The sequence below is a fragment of the Oryx dammah genome, unplaced genomic scaffold (assembly GCF_014754425.2).
Source record: "Oryx dammah isolate SB20612 unplaced genomic scaffold, SCBI_Odam_1.1 HiC_scaffold_1, whole genome shotgun sequence".
Taxonomy (NCBI): domain Eukaryota; kingdom Metazoa; phylum Chordata; class Mammalia; order Artiodactyla; family Bovidae; genus Oryx; species Oryx dammah.
Window position 1 is genome coordinate 62,202,056 of NW_024070185.1, and position 22,288 is coordinate 62,224,343.

General features: G+C 43.7%; 1 protein-coding gene and 1 long non-coding RNA gene across 2 annotated transcripts in view; one reads left to right on the forward strand and one right to left on the reverse strand.

Moving 5' to 3' along the window:
* LOC120862714 overlaps positions 1–22,288 on the forward strand; it is a 30,620-nt gene that overhangs the window by 3,591 nt on the left and 4,741 nt on the right. The gene's annotated exons all lie outside the window — the stretch shown is intronic.
* The window catches only part of GABBR2 (gamma-aminobutyric acid type B receptor subunit 2), a 371,768-nt gene continuing 369,135 nt past the window's right edge, over positions 19,656–22,288 (reverse strand). The window contains exon 19 of the mRNA XM_040238757.1: positions 19,656–22,211. Within this exon, the coding sequence (XP_040094691.1) occupies positions 22,046–22,211 (166 nt within the window). The 3' untranslated portion in view covers positions 19,656–22,045. The remainder of the gene's footprint in view (positions 22,212–22,288) is intronic.

Consider the following 22,288-nt stretch of genomic DNA (forward strand, 5'->3'; position numbering starts at 1 on the left):
ATAAAAGCTGTGCTTATCAATATTCAGGTTGAATGCTTAGTCACTGGTGTCATATGGACTTCCAGTATTTGAATTCTAGTGCCAATGATTATTACTCGTGTGATCTTGGGACATACACTAGAGCACTGCCATTCTTGTGGGTAAAGAGTTGGAAGGGGTATTGCACGTTTCTCAACTTTTTCATCCTGTTACAGGTTGAATTGTCACCCTTAAATTCATATGTTGAAGTTCCAACCCCAGTATCTCAGAATGTGACAGTATTTGGAGATAGGGCCTTTAAAGAGATAATTAAGGTAAAATGAAGTCAGTAAGGTGGGCGCTACTCCAGTTTGACTCATGTCTTTATAAGAAGAGATTGACACACATACATACCCACACATGCACGCATGCTAAGATCTGGGGAAGACAGCCATCTACCAACCAAGAAGAGTGGCCTCAAAAGAAACCGGCCCTGTCGACACCTTGATGGTGGATTTCTAGCCTCCACAATTGCAAGAAAATTAATTTCTGTTGTTTAAAGCCCAGTGTTTCTTTAGGGCAACCCTAGCAAACTAATACATTTCCTGAACAACAGAGAGTTTCCTTGGAAACCCATCACAGGCACAGTACATAATGAATTAGAGCAGCCATGAAAACCCTCTGAAACTTTATTTTATAAACATAAGTAGCTGAAAATTCATATCAGTTTAAAGTATTTTACATTAATTTCTAAAAAGCTGAACAGTGGAACCCTACTCTCAAACACTTCCACGTGGAGGGATGGAGGAGAGGCAGGGTTACAGGCCTCAGCTGGAGTGGTGTGTGTCGGGAAACCTGGTCACTGGAATTTTCATTGGCCCATTATAAACTCTCTGGGTTTTGGTTTCCTTATCAGTAAAATAAGGATAACAATTCCTCCTCAGGGCATCCCATTGAGTGTGAAGACTAAAAAGTATGGAAAATTTGGGGGTTGGTATCCCTAATCTGCAGTAATGTTAACATGCTCATGGTAGGAATTCCATGGTGGGCCAGTGGTTGGGCTTCTGTGCTTCCACTGCAGTGGGCACTAGTTCCATCCCCAGTCAAGGAACTTGGATCCCTCAAGTTGCAAAAAACAAAAAAACATCCTCTGGGTTGCTCCAGGGGAAAAGAAGATGAAGACGGTAAAAATAAATTTAAGTTTTAGGTTTAGGGATATTAGAGAGAAACTTCTGTTAATCTGGATCCATTAATTGCTGTGTGTTCTAGTGGATGCATTTCTGGTATTGCATCAAAATATAGTAACATCCTTCCTCTTCTTCCCCTTCAAAATTTAGTAACATCCTTCCCTTTTGAAGAATAGTGTCTGCTGCAAAGCTAGAGGTTGTCAGAAAGCGACACCTTGTGGCCCTTGTGGTGTACTGTCCTGGGGTATATTAGGCGTTCCAGGCTCTGAAAAAGTTGGCTTAAAACTCAACATTCAGAAAACTAAGATCATGGCATCTGGTCCCATCACTTCATGGCAAATAGATGGGGAAACAGTGGAAACAGTGACAGACTTTATCTTTTTGGGCTCCAAAATCACGGCAGATGGTGACTGCAGGCATGAAATTAAAAGACGCTTGCTCCTTGAAAGAAAAGTTATGACCAACCTAGACAGCTTATTAAAAAGCAGAGACATTACTTTGCCAACAAAGGTCTGTCTAGTCAAGGCTATGGTTTTCCCAGTAGTCATGTATGGATGTGAGAGTTGGACAGTGAAGAAAGCTGATGCGTTTGAACTGTGGTGTTGGAGAAACCTCTTGAGAGTCCCTTGGACAGCAAGGAGATCCAACCAGTCCATCCTAAAGGAAATCAGTCCTGAATATTCATTGGAAGGACTGATGTTGAAGCTGAAACTCTAATACTTTGGCTACCTGATGCGAAGACCTGACTCATTTGAAAAGACCCTGATGCTGGGAAAGATTGAAGGCAGGAGGAGAAAGGGATGACAGAGGATGAGATGGCTGGATGGCATCACTGGCTCAATGGACATGAATTTGAGTAAACTCCGGGAGTTGGTGATGGACAGGGAGGCCTGGCGTGCTGCAGTCCATAGGGTTGCAAAGAGTTGGACACGACTGAGCAACTGAACTGAACAGGCTCTTTTGCTAAAGGGCTTAAAGTGAAGTAAAAGTCGCTCAGTGGTGTCCAACTCTTTGTGACCTCATGGACTGTACAATCCATGGAATTCTCCAGGCCAGAATACTGGGGTGGGTAGACTTTCCCTTCCCCAGGGGATCTTCCCAACCCAGGGATCCAACCCAGGTCTCCTGCATTGCAGGTGGATTCTACCAGCTGAGCCACAAGGGAAGCCCCAAAGGGCTTAAAAGAGGTACTAAATAATGTTCCCTTTCCCCCACAATATATCCTAGACAGGAAGGTTAATAATTTGACACCTTTAAAACTTATATATTTTACATATTCCTTCAGCCTGTTTTTTAGTGAAGGGTAGAGAAACGGATTTTCTATTAACAAAATCATGTATTTCTTTGTATAAAATATAAGGGTTTATTACATGCACTAATGAACATTTTTTCTTAAGTAGTTTGGAGTTGCCTTCAGTGTTGAGTTTTTTTACTTATTAATACTTTGGGACAATTTCAGTTCTCTTATTAAAGAAGGAGTACAATCTTATTTAAAATATGATTTAAAAATTTTAGGCTTTCTGGTCAGGAAAACGTCATCATATAATGTCTAACATTTATTTTTGAGTAATATTTTCAATTGATAATAAGCCCAAAGAATTAGTGTTTATTTGACAGTTTTTATTTTTAAATACATTTATGATTTTGTTCTTTCAGTGTTACTGAGATATAATTGACTTATAGCACTGAATAAATTTAAGGTGTATAGCATAATTGAGTTACATACATCATGAAGTGATTATCACAATAAGATTAGGAACATCCATTATCTCATGTAGTTACAGAATTAAATAGAAAATTTAATGGAAAAATATTCAGGATTTACTCTCTTAACTTTCATATATAACATACATACAGCAGTATTAATTCTCTTCATCATGGACATTTTATCCCTAGTACCTATTTATCTTATAACTGGAATTTTGTACCTTTGACTTCCTTCATCCATTCCCCCCCATACCCTATCTCTGATAACCATTAATCTAATCTCTCTTTATGAGTTTGTTTGTTTTTGAAGTATAATTGACTTAAGACACTGTGTATATTTCAGTACATTTCAAAATGATCACTGCAGTAAATCTATTTATACTCTGTCCCCATACAAAGATTAAATTATTGATTATATCCCCCAGACTGTACATTGCATTCTTGTGACTCATTTATTTTGCAACTGGAAGTTTGTACCTCTTAATCTCCCTCACCTATTTCTCTCCTCCCTCAACCCCCTCTTCTCTCGCAACCACCTGTTTGTTCTTTGCATCTGTTTCAAAAACCCTGTTTCTGTTTTGTTATATTTGTTAATTTGTTTTATTTAGTTTATTTTTTTGGCCACACCACCTGGTATGAAGGATCTTAGTTCCCCAACCATGGATCAAACCTGTGCCCCCTGTAGTGGAAGCTAGGAGACTTAACCACTGGATTGTCAGGGAAGTCCCACTTTTCTTTTTTAGATTCTGTATATAAGTGAAATCATACAGTGTTTACTTTTCTCTGTCTGACTTTTTTTTCACTTAGCATAATGGCCTAGCTTTATCTGTGTTGTCACTAATGGCAAGATTTCATTCTTTTTTGTGGCTATGTAATATTCCATTGTGTATATCTGCCAGATCTTTTTTATCCATTCATCTGTTGATGGGCAGTTAGCTTGCTTTCATATCTTAGCTATTATAAAGAATGCTGCAGTGAACATAGAGGTGCACGTATTTTTTCAGATTAGTGTTTGCCGGATTGTGTGGTAGTTCTTTTTAATTTTTTGAGGAATCTCCTTACTGTTTGCCATAGTGGCTGCACCAGTTTACATTCTCACCAACAGTGCATGAGGGTTCTCTCTTCTGCACAACTTTACCAACACTTTCTATTTTTTATCTTTTTGATAATAGCCATTCCTATGGGTGAGGTAATAGCTCATTGTGATTTTAATTTGCATTTCCCATTGGGCATCTTTTCATATGCTTGTTGGTCATCTGTCTGTCTTATTTGGAAAAATGTTCAGATCTCTGCTGCCCGTTTATTAATTAGATTGCTTTAAAAAAAAAATTGAGGTGTATGAGTTATTTGTGTATTTTGAATCTTAACCCCTTATCATATAAGTTGCTTGTAAATATTTTCTTTCATTCACTTGGCACCCTTTTTGTTTTGTGTGTCCTTGACTGTGCAAAAGTTTCTTGGTTTGAGGTAGTCTCATTTGTTTGCTTTGGTTTTGTTTCCCTTGCCTAAGGAGACGTCCAAAAAAAAAAAAAAAATGCTGCCAAGATTGATGTCAAAGAGCGTACTGCCTATATTTTTTTAAGTCTTTAATCCATTTTGAATTTATTCTTATGCATGGTGTGAGGAAGTATTCCAGTTTGGTTCTTTTTGCACGTAGCTGTCTAGTTTTCCCAAATACATAATTTTAAGGGAATTTTATTTAAATTTATTTTTTAGTTTAATTTAAATACACAAGTCATTTTCAAATAGGATTCTCACTGACAGTTTTCCTATTGAAATATTGAGGTAGGCAGACAGAGAGACAATGTTTAGTTTTGCATGTATACTTCATAATGTCACATGATCTCAGAAGTTAAGGTAGGCTTCCCAGCTACCTGACAGGGTCACTGTAACATAACAAATGTCCACTACATCAATCAAATTTTGCATGATTGAACATTATGGAAACTCAGTTCCATGTGTCCAGCGCACACTGCACAGCATTTAGTTGTAGACTCTTGAAAGAAATGACCTGACATTGAACAGTTTTATTTTATATTCCCTTTCGAATTGTGAATGTAAACCAGATTCTGGAAAAGGAACTTCAGTTCCAAGGAAACTTTCCTTTTTAATTGTTTTATATTTCAAAGAATCAAATAATGTGGGAGAGTATTTTTTGTTTAATTTTCACAGATTTGTAAACCAGAAAATCTGAACCTCTTGTGTTTTGTGTTCTTGGTGGGCTTGAAATGTAGCCACATCAGTTAATGGGTAGGAAAAAGAAATCCCTATGGGAAATTAACTATCAAATCTTGGTGGCACTGTCATCATTTCCTCTCTAGCATCTCTGGAGTTAGACTGTCTGGATTTAAATTCTGGCCCTATCATCACTAGATGTGTGACTTTGGACAAGTTACTTAACCTCTCTGTGCCTGAGTTTCTTCTTCTGTATATCTGAGGATAATCTAAATTAAAAAGTTTTTTTTTTGTTGTTTGAAGTACAGTTAATTTACAATGTTGAGTTAGTTTCAAGTATACAGCAAAGTGATTCAGTTATAACTAAGGATAATCTTAATACCTATTCTGTAGTGTTATTACATGTGAGATAAACCACCTAAAGTGCTTACACAGTCTGGCCTATAGAAAGCATGTAGTAAGTGTTGGCTACTATTATTAGTATAAGTTTTAGGAATCATAGGTTTTTTGAGCTAGTAGGACTCTCAACATTCATTTGATCCAGATCATTGTCCAAAATATCTAATTTTTATTCCAGTCTAGCAGATAAGATAGTTTTTCTAGTTATTGCTGGTCATTAACAGGTTGCTCTGAACTCTTTTAAAAGGTAGTCAACTAGATGGTAGTCTTCCTTTAAGGGGGAATAATGTTTCTTTAAAAATGTAAATGCTTTTGAACTGTGGTGTTGGAGAAGACTCTTGAGAGTCCTTTGGACTGCATGAGATCAAACCAGTCAATCCTAAAGGAAATCGGTCCTGAATATTATTGGAAGGGCTGATGCTGAAGCTGAAGCTCCAATATTTTGGCCACTTGATGTGAAGAACTGACTTATTGGGAAAGACCCTGATGCTGGGCAAGATTGAAGGCAGGAGGAGAAGGGGACGACAGAGGATGAGATGGTTGGATGGCATCACCAACTTGATGGACATGAATTTGAGCAGGCTCCGGGAGTTGGTGATGGATAGGGAGGCCTGGTGTGCAGCAGTCCATAAGGTCGCAAAGAGTCAGACACAACTGAGCGACTGAACTGAACTGAAAAACATAAAATGGCCACTGTCCTGGAGGTGGTGTGCATGGTAATGAGTGCATGACTCATTAGTCCATGCACATTTCAGGAGCTGCCTTTCTCCTTTCCATTGGGTTATTGGGAATCTTGCTCCAGGGCCGAGTGCAAACAGCCATTTGATGTTTTTCTGTGCTGTTCACATGCCCTGCAAATCTTTGGGAGCACAGGGAGAGAGGGAGAATTGAGATAACATAGCTCTATCCTACTGTTTCAAATGAAGGTTGAGAGTTAATAGAATATAGCTAAAGTCACTTGATCACTCACCTGAGAGAAAAGGCAAGTAGTAATATACATGGGTTAAGTGGGTTGAGTACAACGGGAAAACCCTGTAGTGCGGGCAGAGTAATAAATGTCAGTGGACACTTGGCTGTGATATTGGGTAGAGTGGGGAGCGGTGCTGGCCATGGTGAGCTAAAGAACATAAGACCTGTGGAAAGGGGTACCTCTGCTCAGCTCTGTTTCCAATAGCAACAACAAAACACTCTGAAGGCAAACAGTGTACTAATAAGAGCAAGTGCATCTGTGTGCCCCATATGACATGCATGATATCAGTTTGCAACCTCCAAACAAAGGGCTTAAGCATTCCAACTTCTCACCTGATATAGGGATTCCCTCTCCAGCCTCCCTATTTGAACACTTCTGGAGAGTGGCCACTTCCTCATGAGGCTCTCTGCTGAACCGAAACTGTCTTTGAACTGGCTGCAGGTTGTCCTCCTTTGTCCATTTGTAGAGATGAGGAGTAAGACACATCTTTGCTGATGATGACTTCCCATAGGAGGTAATAGTTGTCATGCCGGGCTTCCCCACTGCCGCCGTCTTTCTTCAGCTGTGACATGACATGGTTTCTAGGCCTCACTGTCTGGTTCCTGTCCTCCAGAGCTGCTTGTCCAGAAGCCTCATGACGAGAACTGCAGGTATGAGGGTAAGGCAGCCCTTGTACACACCTTGCAACTTTGATCTCCAAGAGGCCAAGCAAATAGGGCCGTCTGTCCTGCCAAGTCCTATCTTCCACCTTTGACATATTTTGGGTCCATCAGAGAATGGGGAAAGAAAGATCTCACTTTTGCAAAGCCATGTGGAAAAGTGGAAGGATTTTACTGAGAAAAGAGTTTCTTTGAAGATGAAAGGTGTTTACCCTGGGACCCTGAGATACTCTGAGAACAGAAGGAGATACAGAAGCCTACTCTGGAAGCTCAGCCTTCTCCTCTCTCCTCAGCCTCTCTTAAGATAGCTGAAACCCCCACAACCTTCCTCAGTGTCCATTCAACCCATGGGAAACCTATATCCCGTTTTAATCCACTTTATGGGAATGCTGCTGGCCACGCTGGCCCTCCTCCTGCCCTCAGGCTGGGCCATCTTTTCCAGCCCCTTTCTCCACACTCCAGCAGCACCAGCTCTAGGCATTGAGTAGTCTAATGGTTCTGAAATTTTCAGATAAAAGGTGTTGCCAGTCCTTTATTGCTGAAGAGGAGAAGGTATGTACAAATACTTTGGGTGCCCCTAGTCTTAGAGGGGTAGGAGAACTTGTCTAATGCCCACCCTGCTCCCTAGGGCATGGGAAAGTGATGGCTTTTGCTCCATGAACTCTACACTTTCTTAGCTCCTCTACTTTTGACCAACAGTCCCCACTCTACCACCCTTCACGCTGTATGTATGGGGTCAGAAGTGATTAGTGAGTGAACATGCATGTTAGGCCTGCTCTGCAGAAATCACATGAAATCAGAAATCTGTATAGGCCCTGCATTAAGATAACAGCCTCACATCTGGTGGCCCTTTGAACTCAGAATGGAGGCTCTAAAATCAAATCCAGAAATTCTGGTAGCATTCCACCATGCTTTCCCAGTGCTAAGTTAGAATTTACTTCGAAGTAACCTCTACAAACAGTGGGAAGAGGGTGGCCTGGATTCTCTCCCTTCCCATACAGTGCAGACTGCTTGAGCTTTGATAAATGTACATGAGACATTTTCTCTAGTTTCAAGAAATGGTCTAGGTAGAATTGTTATATGGATTTCCCCCTATTGGGTGAGCCATTGTAGTATGAAGTTGTGAGAGGGAAGGGGTTCAATGCATGGGTTTCTTCTTTTTTTTTTTTAATTTTATTGAAATATATTTGATTTACAGTGTTGAATTAACTTCTGTACAGCAGAGTGACTCAGTTTTATACATATATATGTTCTTTTTAATATTCTTTTTCATTCTGGTTTATCACAGGATATTGAATATACTTCCTTGTGCTATACAGTAGGACCTTGTTTATCGATCCTATATGTACTACTAGTTTGTGTCTGCTGTTAATAATCTCAAACTCCAAATCCTTCTCTCCTCCACCTCCCTTCCCTTGGGAATCACAAGTCTGTTCTCTATGAATTTCTGTTTCATAGATATGTTCATTTGTGTAGTAATTTAGATTCCACATATAAGTGATATCAAATGGTATTTGTCTTTCTGACTGACTTGGCTTAACATGATAATTTCTAGGTCCATTCATGTTGCTGCAAATGAAATTGTTTCATTCTTTTTTATTTCTGAGTCATATTACATTGCTTATATATGTAACACGTCTTCTTTATCCGTTGATTTGTTGATGGACATTTTGGTTGCTTCCGTGTCTTGGTTCCGTGTCTTGGCTATTGTAAATAGTGCTGCTGTGAACACAGGGTGCATGTATCTTTTCGAATTAGGGTTTTGTCTGGGTATATGCCCAGGAATGGGATTGCTGTATCATATGGCAACTTTATTTTTAGTTTTTTGAGTAATCTCCAGACTCTTTTCTATAATGACTACACCAGTTTACATTCCTCCCAACAATGTGAGAGGCTTCCCTTTTCTCCACACCCTCCAACATTTATTATTTGTAGACTTTTTAGTGATGGCCATTTTGACTGGTGTGAGGTGGTATCTCATTGTGGTTTTTCTTCCCTGGCTACATTGGGTCATTGTTGCCGCACGTGGGCTTCTCTCGTGGTGGTGTGTGGACTTCTTTCATTGTGGCTAATGGGATCTTAGTTCTCCAACCAGGGATTGAACCCACGTCCCCTGCATTGGAAGGCGGATTCTTAACCACTATACCACCAGGGAAGTCCTTCATATAGCAGACTTTATTTAAAGTCTGTTTTGTCTGGTATGAGTATTGCTACTCCAATTTTCATTTCCATTTGCATGGCATACCTTTTTGTATCCCTTCACTTTGTTGTTCTTTTTTTTTTCCGGAAACTGATCCAATTTCTTTATTTTGGAGTTTGCTTATATACCTTTTGTTACACATAGGGATGAATACAGAGTCACGCGGGGGTCTTAGGGATATTACATCATCTTCTGGCCATGAGTGAGACCTGCTGACATTCTATGATCCTTTCTTTCTGATAACCAAAAACCTCATTTCTTCCAAGGGTGTTTTTTCTTAAACCAGGCACCACCCTCCAGATAAAGTTGCATTCCTATAGGGTGAGGGTGTAGTGAGTTACAATCAAGAAAGGAATTTATTTAACCCAAGGTTAACAGGATTAATCTTAAAGGTTAATACCTATCTCTCCTATATGCTTAAAGGTTAATACTTATTTCTCCTATATGTTAGTTATATTCATTATAAGGGCAGGGAACATGGAGATTTAGCAGCAAACATCAGCCAAACAAATGAAAAACCCTTCACCAATATAATTCCTAACCAACTCACTATACTAATAATTTCTAACTCCCCAAAAGAATTTGCCTTTAGTAAGTCTAAAACATCTCGTGCCTCTCAGATCGGGAGGCTGTAAACAATCACATGTGGCTGGAGGAACCTATACAGGCGGGCTAGATAACCTTTAGAGGAGTCCTTAAGCTGAAACACTCTTATCACGCCCAGGAATTTTTATTGCCTTGGAGCTGCACATTTACTCCTTCTCCGAGAGAAATGGTTATGGGGGAGAGCCCCCCGTAAAGTCAGAGGTGTAGGCAAGAGCATAAAACAGACTCTGGTTTTGGGGTAGATGATCGGGAACAGGGGGTTTCCTGAGGCTTGATCACGCTTTTGCGTATGCCAAGCCTCCTTCCTCATGACCTTTGCCATGGGCAGAATTCCTCACACTGGCCCCCAACATCTCCCCCTTTTTTGTTTAATTTAAAGAGGTACAGCTCAGTTGAGAGCTTTTGAATGCTCTGCCAAAGAATCCTGACAATACAAGGAAGAATGATTAAAAGAAGCAAAGTTAAAGCACCAAGGGCAACATAACTGAAGACATTAGACAGAAAGTTTTTTCCAGAAATAAATTTAGAGAAGGTGTGGAAAAAGTCATTAGCAGCTCCAGTGGCAGTAAAATCCAGTCAAGAGTGTTCCAAGGTTTGTATCTGATTGTGAAGTTTCCCTAAGTCTAAACTAATATCTGAGCTATTCCAAACACCTAAAATATGATTTTTCAACATATTGGGCATTTGCACTTTTTGAGTCAATGAATTGCTGCCACAGTAGCAGTAATAGTTGTTGTTATTAAAGCTGAATTCCCTAAAATTAGTAAGCCCACAAACTGTCTTGATCGCATTAAATCTTAACAAGATGAGAGCATACATTGTTTACAAGACACTACATTAAGTCCACCTGTGAAATTCATATGAACATTAAGTTTTTCAGAATCGTTAACAAAGAGAAAAACATAAGGAGAGGGTAGACAAGCTGAAATAGAGTAAATAGAATCATTTTCTGGTCAGAGTTCGTGCTGCAGCAGCTGTCAGTCCCGCGGGGATCTCGACGCTTATCTTGCCTCTCCTGCCTGTGGCCAAGCAAGCACAGACTCTGTCGGGGCTACCGGCTGCGAGTTCAGGGCACTGGGTCTGGTCAGCCAGGCTGGCCCCTCCACGCACGGCTCCTGGCGCGTGGCTGTTCCGTGCGGCGGTGGCGGCAGGTAGAGGAGTGCCCTTCGAATAGCCTGTTCCGGGGGCCACTTGCCGGGGTCCAGCCCCGGTGGATCCAGGGAATTCGAAGGTGGGGAAGGCGTCGGCGTCTTTGGAAAAATACATATTTAATCACAGATATAGAGAGAGATTAGAAACGGATAGTATAGTAAGGGATAGTGTAGGGAGAAAAGGAGGCTGAATCCAGATGGGAATTCAGCCAGAGAAACGGGAGCAAGAAAGAAGCGACATGGTGGAATCAGTCTTTCCGGAAACTGATCCCTGTATCCCTTCACTTTGTATCCTTAGATCTGAAGTGAGTTTCCTGTAGACAGCATATATATGAGTCTTGCTTCTGTATCCATTCAGCCAGTCTCTGTCTTCTGGTTGGAGCATTTACTATATTTACATTTAAGGTAATTATTGATACGTTTGTTCTTGTGGCCATTTTGTTAAATGCTTTGGATTTGTTTTTGTAGCTTTTTTTTTTTTTAATTCCCTTTTTCTTTTGTTCTCTTGTAATCTGATGACTCTCTCTCTCTTTTATTTTTTTGGTTGTGCCCTTGTGGCTTGCGGGATCTTAGTTCCCTAACCAGAGATTGAACCCAGGCTCCCACAGTGAAAACTCCAAGTCCTAACTACTGGACTGCAAGGGAACTCCTTTACCATCAAGGAGTGTTTGGATTGCTTTTTCTTTTGAGTGTGTGTGTATCTGTTGTAGATTTTTGGTTTGCAGTTAACCGAAAATGAAATTTTTGATATTATATCAAAATGTGAAATTTTGATATAGCAGTCTGTATATATATAAGATTGTTTTAAGTTGGTTATCTCTTAATTTCAACTGCATTTCCAATGTTCTGCATTTGTACTCTCCTCATGAGAGAGTACAAAACCTTGCTGGCTTTGATACCATATTTGTATGCACATGATTTCCTATCTTTACTGTATGTTTGCTTTTACTGGTGGGCTTTTCCATTTGTGATTCTCTTGTTTCTAGAAAAGTTGTTAGAGAAGTTGCTTTAGCATTTGTTGCAGAGCTGGACTGGTGGTGCTGAGTTCTGTTAGCTTTTGCTTGTCTGTAAACCTTTTGATTTCTCTGTTGAATCTGAATGAGAGCTTTGCTGGGTGTAGAGTATTCTTGGTTGTAGGTTCTTCCCTTTCATCACTTGAAATATATATTGTGCCACTTCCTACTGGCCTGCATGATTTCTGCTGAGAAATCCGCAGATAACCTTATGGTAATTCCTTTGTGCTGAGAAATCCGCAGATAACCTTATGGTAATTCCTTTGTATGTTATTTGTTGCTTTTCCATTGTTGCTTTTAATATTTTTTTTCTTTGTCTTTCATTTTTGTCAGGTTGATTATTATGTGTCTTGCTGTGTTCCTTTTTGGCTTACCCTGCCTCGGACTCTGCACTTCCTGGACTTGGGTGACTGTTTCTTTTGCCCTGTCAGGGAATTTTTCACATGTCAGTGAGTTTTTCACATTTTTAAAATCTCTTCAAATATTTTCTCAGGTCCTTTCTTTCTTCTCCTTCTGAGACCCCTATAATGTGAATATTGATGCATTTAATGTTGTCCCAGAGGTTTCTGAGACCAACCTCATTTCTTGTCATTCTGTTTTCTTTATTCTGTTCCACAGCAGTGATTTCCATCAATCTGTTTCCCAGGTTACTTACTTGTTCTGCCCCATTTATTTTGCTATTGATTCCTTCTAGTGTGTTTTTCATTTCAGTTATTGTTCATGTCTGTTTGTTCTTGAAATCTTCTAGCTCTTTGCTAAACACTTTTTGTATCTTCTTTTTGTACCTCCATTCTTTTTCTGAGATCTTGGATCATCATTGTTCTGAATTCTTTTTCAGGCAGATTGCCTATCTTCACTTCACTTATTCTTCTGGGGTTTTCTCTTGTTCCTTTGTTTGGAACATATTTCTCTGTTATCTAATTTTGTTCGACTTTCTGTATTTGTGGACTCCTTTCTGCAAAGTGCAGGATTGTACGTCTTCTTGCTTCTGGTGTCTGCCCCCTGGTGGGTGAGATTACGCCAGGCTTCTTGTGGGAGGTAACCACAAATAGATTTACCTGTGTTTTCATTTTAAGATCATCTAAAACAAATTAAATAGGTATATTCTGGGTCATCTGAATCCAGCTAATTCTGTTGAGGTTATTTGTTGTGCTGTGCTCAGTTGCTTCAGTCATGTCCTGACTCTTTGCGACTCCATGGACTGTGGCCTGCCAGGCTCTTCTGTCCATGGGGATTCTTCAGGCAAGAAGACTGGAGTGGGTTGCCATACCCTTTCCCAGGGGATCTTCCCAACCCAGGGATTGAACCCAACTCTCCTGCATTGCAGGTGGATTCTTTACCGTCTGAGCCACCAGGGAAGCCCCGAGGCTATTTAAAAAGTATAAAGAGGGTGTATTCCGGCATTGGACTGATGTGTTCAAATTTCCTCTCTCCATCCCAGCTGTGTAATACAGGGCAGCACTCACACCCTGTGCCTGAGTGCCTTTAGCTGCAAAAGTGTGGCAATAATTGTTCCTACTCTGGGGTCCCCGTGAGATCTAGGTGAGATTATGCTTGCAAAGCCCTTCGCCTAGTGCTTAATGAGCATCAGCACTCAATCACCATTTGATTTATGTGTATTATCTGGATGGCCCCATGATTGTCAGTAGCTCATGAGAAAAAAACAAAGGTGGATTTAATAGAGAAGTGATGTGTTAGAGTTGAGTGAAGGCCAAGTGATATTACAGTGTGCTGAATAAATGAAGTTTTCACAGTAGTTTAAATAAAGAAAAGCAGTGTGATAATTGAGTCATCACACCAGGCAGGCTGAACTCAAAGAGACATGCCTGGGAACAGTTGGTAAACTGTGCTTGTGTTAAGAGCTGCAACTTATTTTTCAGCAAAACCTCATTTATTCCTTTAAATCTGTGTTGTTAAGATGTTTTTATTGGTCTTGTCATTTTCTGTGCATTTAAGTCATAAGTCTATTTGGCTTTTATATGGAAGATATAAGCATGAGTTTACATCTAGTTTGAACATATTTAGGTAACTCGCTGTATAATAAAGCAAGTTACCTAATGTATTTAAAAAGGTATCCCTGTGGTTTCAAGTACTACCCTAGGTCTTTTGCATTGGAATTCAGATGGAGGGAAAGCAAATGTTTTTCCTCTTGGTGAGGTGAAGTTGCTCAGTCGTGTCCGACTCTTTGCGACCCATGGGCTGTAACCTACTAGGCTTCTCCATCCATGGGATTCTCCAGGCAAGAATACTGGAGTGGATTGCCATTTCCTTCTCCAGGGGATCTTCCAGACCCAGGGATCAAACCCGGGTCTCCCGCATTGGGGGCAGACGCTTTAACCTCTGAGCCACCAGGGAAGGTGGAGGGCTCTAATTCTCCAGTTAGGGTGTGGTGGACCAGAGCAGAGACTTGAGAATGAGCTCAAAATCAAAGCCTGCCGAACTGACAGCTCTTCACCACCACCAGTCTGCAGGCTCCAGTTTTAACCCCCACCGGAGCTTTGTGTGTGGACCTGATTTTGTGACCCAGTTGACCACAGTGTTACTGGCTGTGTTAGTGTTGTGTTAGTCGCTCCGTCGCGCCTGACTCTTTGCGACCCCGTGGACTACAGCCCACCAGGCTCCTCTGTCTATGAGATTTTCCAGGCAAGGATACTGGAGTGGGTTGGCATTTCCTTCTCTAGGGGATCTTCCCAACCCAGGGATCGAACCTGGGTCTCTTGCACTGCAGGCAGATTCTTTACTGACTGAGCTACTTTCTAGTATTTCTGCCTTTGCAGTCAGGATCTTTGAGATGGCTCTAAGGGATAAAATGTTCCCTGTTACTTATGTAACCTGGATGTCAGCAGGGGTTACACTGCCTTGTGAGATCTAGAGGGGATTAATCCAAACTTCCCATCCCTACCATACCTGACTTGGAAAAGGCCAGTGCCTTTCTGGTACTTGTGTGGATTTCCACAGACCTTGTACTTATGCTAACCTCTGGCTCCCTGTTTCTACTTGTGCAGGGAGATTATTTTCCCCTCTGCATCTTCTTTTATCCCTACTTTGACTTCCATCCAGATGTAGAATTTGTCCCTTTCTTTCATTTCCAATAAAACCCCCAAGACTTCTACTTGTATAGTAAACTTTACCGAAGGTTTAGGGGTATTTTGTGGGAGAGAGTGTAGGGAAGGGTAGAGGAGATTTTATTTTATAGCAAATGAAGGACAGGGGAGCCTGGCATTCTGCAGTCCATGGGGTGACCAAAGAGTCGGGTATGACTTAGTGACTGAATAAAATGACTTGGCATCAAATGTTTAATGCTTCTGTTCTTCCAGATCTTTTGGTCACTCTGCCCTCTTCCTCTCTCACCTTTCTCTTTCCGTCTACTCCTGAATTTCTAGTCCTTTCAAATAGAACTGTTCCCCTGTCTCTATTTTAGCCTTGTCTTCAGAATCTCACTTTTCTCCCCCACCTGTTGTCAAGAGAGTCTCCCTAACAATGAGTGTCCTTCCCAAGATGCATTCTGTTGTTAGGGAGTTAGATTGTGGGCTGCACCATGCACTGATTGAAGCTCTTCACTTTACATTCCTCTTGTCTGGGAATAAAACAAATATCAGCTTAGTGCTTACAAAGCACTTTCACCTACATGAGCCCTTGGATGAGATATGCCCATTTTACAGATGTGGAACCAGAAGCTCAGAGAGGTTGAGTGAATTATCCAAAGCTACTTAGCCAGATGAGTTGGGGAGTAGAAATCTACACCCAGATCTGAAGATTTTCGTCTGTGACCCATGTCATTGTACATAGATAGGATGAATGCTGTCTGAACCTTCCAGCATTGGAGGCCACACGGATTCCAGTGTAGATGATTAACATAGGATAACCCAGTCGGCCTAAACGGGGAGCGTCAGGGGCAGCCCCAGCAGCCCCAGTCAGTGTGTGCATTCTGCAAGAGTAGGACGACCAGTTCCCACAGCATCCCCACTCTCCCTTCTCTCTTTTGCTGGCTAGCTCTTTCTCATCTTCAGGTCTAGGTGTAGAACTGGCTACACAGTGTGTGGGACTCAGTGCAAAATGAAAATGTTGGGCCTCTTGTTCAAAAGTTATTAAGAGTTTCAAAATGACAGCAGAACATTAAGCTAAGTATTGGACTCTCGGAAGCAACTATACCATCACATGCCCAGGAAGGCAGACCTGTAGGGAGGTTACACCCCCCAGGAAGCATCCTCTGGCTGCCCATTCTGAGCTCCCCACTTTGAGCTTATTACGTGCTGTCTTTGTTTCTTCTTTATGCACCTGCTCCCCCGTTACTCTGTGAGACCTGTGTCCTGTTCACTGCTGCTCCCATGTTCCCAGCACAGGCCCTGACAAAAAGCAGGGGCTTAGTAGATGCCCTCTGGGGGTTTGGAGCCCTTGGAATTGGGACCTGGAGGAACCAGATGGTGAATAGTCATGTCCAGGCAGGACCCACCCAGGCCTGTAAGAGTTTAGACCAGTTGTGACTGAGGCTATGGGACTTGGCAGGGGTTTAGGGCATGGGGTACAGGTTGGGTAGGGACTAATTTTCTCTTCAAGAGACTGTGTTAATCATTAATGCCCAGAACCTCAGACACCCTGCTGCTCAGGACCAAGTAAGATGTAACCAGTCGGGGAGATGGGGCATAGGCAGAGGACATCCTTCCTGGGGCTACACAGCCTGACCCACACTGGGTCTTCCTTAGCTTCCTTAGGCTTCTAAGGCCCCCTCTCCCCTTACCTGCCCTCCTTGCTTAGTGGTGGGTATGGGAATGGATATATTCTCCTAATGTCTCCTCATAGCTAAGGGAAAAGAGTGGGGGCAGAATTCTCAAAGTTTCAGACAACGGAGAGCCTCAAAGGCAAGTATGTCTTCAGGGATTGCTGATCCTTGAGCCCAGATGATGTCAGAGCCCAGTTTCTCTTTTTTCATTTCTCTCCAGTTGTAAGGCAAGATTTGAGACTAAACTCTGGCTGAAACCCTGGAAGGGCTCTGATTGGCTGGGCTTAAGTAATGAGCACATCTTTAAGCCAATCTCTGTGTCCACGGAATTGGCCTTCCCTTGTGGCTCAGCTGGTAAAGAATCTGCCTGCAATGTGGGAGACCTGGGTTTGATCCCTGGGTTGGGAAGATCCTCTGGAGAAGGGAAAGGCTACCCACTCCAGTATTCTGGCCTAAAGAATTCCATGGACTGTATAGTCATGGGGTCACAAAGAGTTGGGACACAACTGAGTGACTTTCACTTTCTTTCTGTGTCCAGGGAAGGGAGCAAGGATGGTTCCTCCAGGGTCCCTCCCATAGGTCCCTCTCCTCCCATAACAAACAGAGCTGTGTTGCCAGGGGAGGGGCAGGAATGGGCTGGACAGGCAGAGCAGCCAGTGACTACTGGTGCATTTTCTTTTTTTAAACCCAGCACCACCTCCTCTCCCTGTCCTTGGCCTCTGAGCCGCTGGAGTCAGATCCCATGAGGATTCTTCTAGAGAGGAGACTGCTGAGCATGGAGAACAGTCTGGAAGGTCAGGGCTCTGGCTGGTGCCCCAGGTTCAGTGTTTTCTAGATAACCTTTCCCACCTTCCTTCAGAGCATATCATCCCAGGGTGGTCTCCACAGCACAGGGTAAGGAGACTACCAACCAGCATTTTCTCAAAGTGCTTCAACTCTGGAATGCTTCTCTTTGAGGCTCGGAAATAGTCTTTATTTTAGTTTTACCTCAAAAACAAGCTAGTCATAACCAAAGAAATTCAAAGTGAAAGAAAGTGAAGTCACTCAGTCGTGTCCGACTCTTTGCGACCCCATGGACTGTAGCCTACCAGGCTTCTCTGTCCATGGGATTCTCCAGGCAAGAATACTGGAGTGGGTTGCCATTTCTTTCTCCAGGAGATCTTCCCAACCCAGGGATAGAACCCGGGTCTCCCGCATTGCAGGCAGATACTTTACCATCTGAGCCACCAGGGAAGAGACCTCTAAATGAAAGAATGAGGTGCCCACCATTCTTGGGTCCTTTCCTTTATACTTCAGTTACCACAGAGCTGCTGCCCAAGGCCAAGCAAGGCATGAAGAACTCTACTGATGATGGTGATGAACATTTTCTTCAGTCCCGTGAGAATTTTCAGAAGTGTTAGGAGGAAAGGCTAAAGTTTTCTTCAGTTGATTCTGTATTTAGTGGGGAAATAGGAAGACTTCTCAATAACCTGAGGTGGTGGAGCAGTGTTCTCCCTGCTGTGGTTGTTCTGGGTCAAGTGTGAGGAAGAAGCTGGATCTCAAAGTGAGAAAATCCAGGCTCCATGCCTGCCCTCTCAGGACTGTCTGCTTAACCTTGGCTCCTGTCATTGGTCCTCAGCTTAGCCCATGTGTGAAGTGAGGGGCTGGACAAGCTAACCCCTAAGGTTCTTCTTAGCTCCTAATTTCTGTGAGTCTAGATCAGGTAGAGAAGGTGGATTAAGCAGGATTCTGGTTCTGTCCCTGCCTTCACCATGACTCATTCAGTGACCTTAGATAACCTTGTTGGACCTGTTCCCCACCCTTGACCATCCTGTGTTGCAGAGGAGGCCTGTGTAGAAGGTGGCCAGGATTCAGGAGACCTGATCCTTAGGCTCACTACTGAGGATCTTGTGCACTAGGAAACTCCAGCCTGGATCCAGCCTTCTAGTGAAGTCTGTGGGTCCAGCCCCCCATTTTGGGGACTCTCACCCAGTCACATGGCTTCAGGCCTCCCTGGCCTGCTTTGGCCACATTGGCCTTGCTTAGTCTTCCAGACCTGGAAACTGATATGGACATGTCTCAGCCACAACATTCAGCTCTGCAGGAGCCTCGTCAGGGACTGTTCTGAGCCAATGAGAAAGCTTGATGCTGGGGGACATGGAAGAAGTAGACGTACCTCCCATACTTGTGGAACTCGTGGTCTGTGATGGAGAGGAAGGGCCAGCATGATCCTGTACCCAGTGTGGTGGGAGAGGGACAGCAGAAGAGAACATTTCTGGTTGAGGGAACTAAGGGGGCACTTAGGATGAGACCTTGAAGGATGGAGTGGACTTGAGATGGATCTGTAGACTGAGGGCCAGTGTGGTGAAGGAAGTGCGGACAGTCTGTAGGGTCCAGGGGGAGGTGGGTAATGTGTCTGGAAGGAGCTTGAGACCAAATCTCCACAGGCTGTCATGGCCTGGAGAGGGAGTCAGGGCCAGGGAGGCAGTGAGGCTTCTAAACTGGTCAGGAACCTTTTGGTTGCAACTGCTGGGAACTGAACTTGAACTAACCTAGGCAGAAGAGTGATTCATTGAGAGAACTGACAGTCTGAGCACCAGGGGTCTGCTGTCCTTCAGAAACAGCTGACCTGGTGCTTGGACACCACCATCAAGACACATCTCTTGATCCTGTTTCTCTCTATGCTGGCTTCATTTTTCTCTTCTGTGGGTAACTTCTCTGCCTTGGAAAGAGACTTACTGGCCCAGCTGAGGTCAGGTTCCCTCCCCAGGACCTATCACCAGAAGGCAGTAGGGCTGCTCTGCTCCTGTCTGCAGAGGCAGCGTCTGAAGGAAGGGACATGCTGGACAGACTCGAGAGTTAGCCCCTGGGTTTCTGAGCAGAAGGATATGGCCTGATCTGACCTGCATTTGGGGAAGAGTAGGCATTAAAGACAGTTTTTTTCCTTTTATTCATAAAAACAAATTTGCAACAATTTATTAAAAATTGATACCATGCAATAGGGGTACGAGAAACTCCTCATTTACATTTGATTCTGGCAGTTCCAGTCTAATTTAAAGCATTTGTGCACTAACGTTCATTGGAAAACACCTTCAGGCTGAAGCCTCTTAGGAAATGTATGGTGTGTTTGCTGCATATAAAAGAACAGAACCGTTAAATAGCTAGAGTCACTTCTGTGGGTCTTGTTATTTGTGGGGAAATTGAAAAAAAATCAGGTGAACCTACAGTATCATTAAGACAGAGAATGTACTGTGTGGGTTAATCTAGAAGACTGTGCACGCTCAGGAGTCACAACAGGTCACAGATGCACACACTCACCTCTGACTGTCCGATACTTTTGTTTTTTTTTCCTGCTATGCTGGATTAATATTTCTACAGGTATTTTGTGTGTGTGTGTGTGTGTGTATACATTATGTACAATGAATTGTCTCTTTCCCCTTGAAAAATTAAATGTGATCCTTTAAATTAAATCTGGTTTGGTGAAATCAAGAAAGCAAGTAAATACTGTAATACACAGTGAGTGACAACACCGATTTTTAGTGCCTAAACAGACAGCGACTTCAACTTGACCTGTGATGTGTTAACATATTTTTTCCCCCTAAAAGCTACGTTCCTCCATAACCTCTCTTTGGGGGAGGGGAGGGGAATGCTATGCTACGTGAAATAGGGTGTTTTGAAATGTTGGCGATGGTTGAGATTCCCATGGGCCCTTTCGTCAAAGCCTGGTGGTGACAGCGCTGTATTCCTGACTTCAGTGGTCTGGGAGGAGATTATTGCCTGCCTGTTGAAGCTGCCATTAGGTTTCTTTAGGGAGTTGAGCGACTGCTCAGTTGTGCAGACGTCCCGGACGTTGTCATTCAGGCCTTTCTTTAGCAGAGAATGAACCTGTCTAGGAATGTCACAAAAGTCATCGGGAGCCCCTCTCCAGCTGGGTGGATCTTGGCAGAGGGCTGTGCTGGGTGCTTCTCTGGGCCGCAGCCCTGACTGTCCTGAGGGCTGAAGGTCATGGTCATCCTGATACCTCACGGGTCAGGGCCGCTTCACTGATCAGTAGGAAGCTTTTCTGGACAAGATCAAGTTTTGATCCTCAGAGTGACCCTGTGAGGTAGGCAGGACGGGTGTTATTTCAACCCCAGTTTGTTTGTGAGGGGAAACAGGCTCAGAGAGACACAAGAGACCTGCCCAAGGTCATGGAAGGAGTTAGCAGTGGAGCAAGGGCCTGAACCCAGGTCTGTCTCACTCCCAGGCCAGTGCTCTTTGGGGTTCCTTTAAAAGGGAAGAGTGATCTTATGAATGAGAATCAGTATGCTGATTGATCACCCCCCCAACCCCCCCAACAAGGGCAGAGCCCACCAGCTTGTCCAGATGAAGGCCACCTTCTGGAAGGGAAGGGAAGCGCTCAGCTAACAACACTCCGGTGACTACAGGGATGTTCTCTAGCAGATGCCCCTGATTCACTTTGGTCAGAAACAAAGTCAGTGGAAAAAAACAAAACAAAACCCCAGCCAGCCCTTGGGCCCTGATGAGAGAGGTTAAAGTGCACAATCTTTCTTTATCGTGTTTGCTGGGAACAGACATTCTGTGATTAGCTCAGGTGCTCCCCTTATTATGGGGAGCACCTGATAGGAACACAAAGACATGGCTGACTGTGGGTGAATGCTGCAGAGCGTGTCTGCAGTGACGTGCCCTAAATCCCCACGGTCCCGGAATGGGTGTTATTGTGTTAATGTGTGAGTCAGCCTACTCCGGTACCCCAGCCCTCGGCCTGCAGAGCTGTGCCCGGCCCCCCTTCCCGCAAGACTCCCTGTGCCAGGAAGGCTGGGGTTGGCTGGACTGGCCGCTGGAGGCCTGGCTGCCCTGCCTGCCTCCTTCCCCAGAGGGGAGAAGGGCTGGCCTGGGGGGCCACAGCCAGTGGCGTGTGTAGAGAGGCAGAGGCGTTTTCTCCAGAAGCCTTCGCCTCTTCTCAAGGCTGCTCAGGGCCACTCCGTGACTTCTAGCTGGAGTTCTAGCGACTTTCTCCTTGTCTAGGATTTTTTCTTTTTTGCAAAGTTTCAAATATCCTAGCTCCTCTTCCTTTGCAGACATGAAGGAAGAGGTCATTTTCATTTCTCTTCTTTGTGAAAGAATAAAAACTTCACAAATAAGGCGCGAGGTCAGGTGCCAAGTGCCCCCATCTTGTATACCGCGTGCCATCTGAGCAGTCCCACAAGGCCAGCCGTGGTGCCAGCTTCTCCACAGCCAGAGCTGACAGTGCTCCTGCAGCAGCTTCTGCTCTGTGTGGTTCTGTCCTGGGGGAGGCCCCGGCCCCAGGCCTCCCACCCTCACAGGCCCGAGACCATAACTCGGAAGGAGGGTGGCACGTGTCTGTGACGGGGGCTGGCGGTGGGGCTGACGCAGGGGCTGACACAGCTGGCGTCCACGCCTCCAATGGACGGGAGGTAGGCGTGGTGGAGGATGGGGAGCTGGAGGGACAGCCGGCGCTGGATGCTGCGGCAGGGAGAGAAAGAAGGGAGGAGTGTTATTGGGCGCTGGCTGGCTGTGCTCACCAGGGGGCCCTGGGCTCG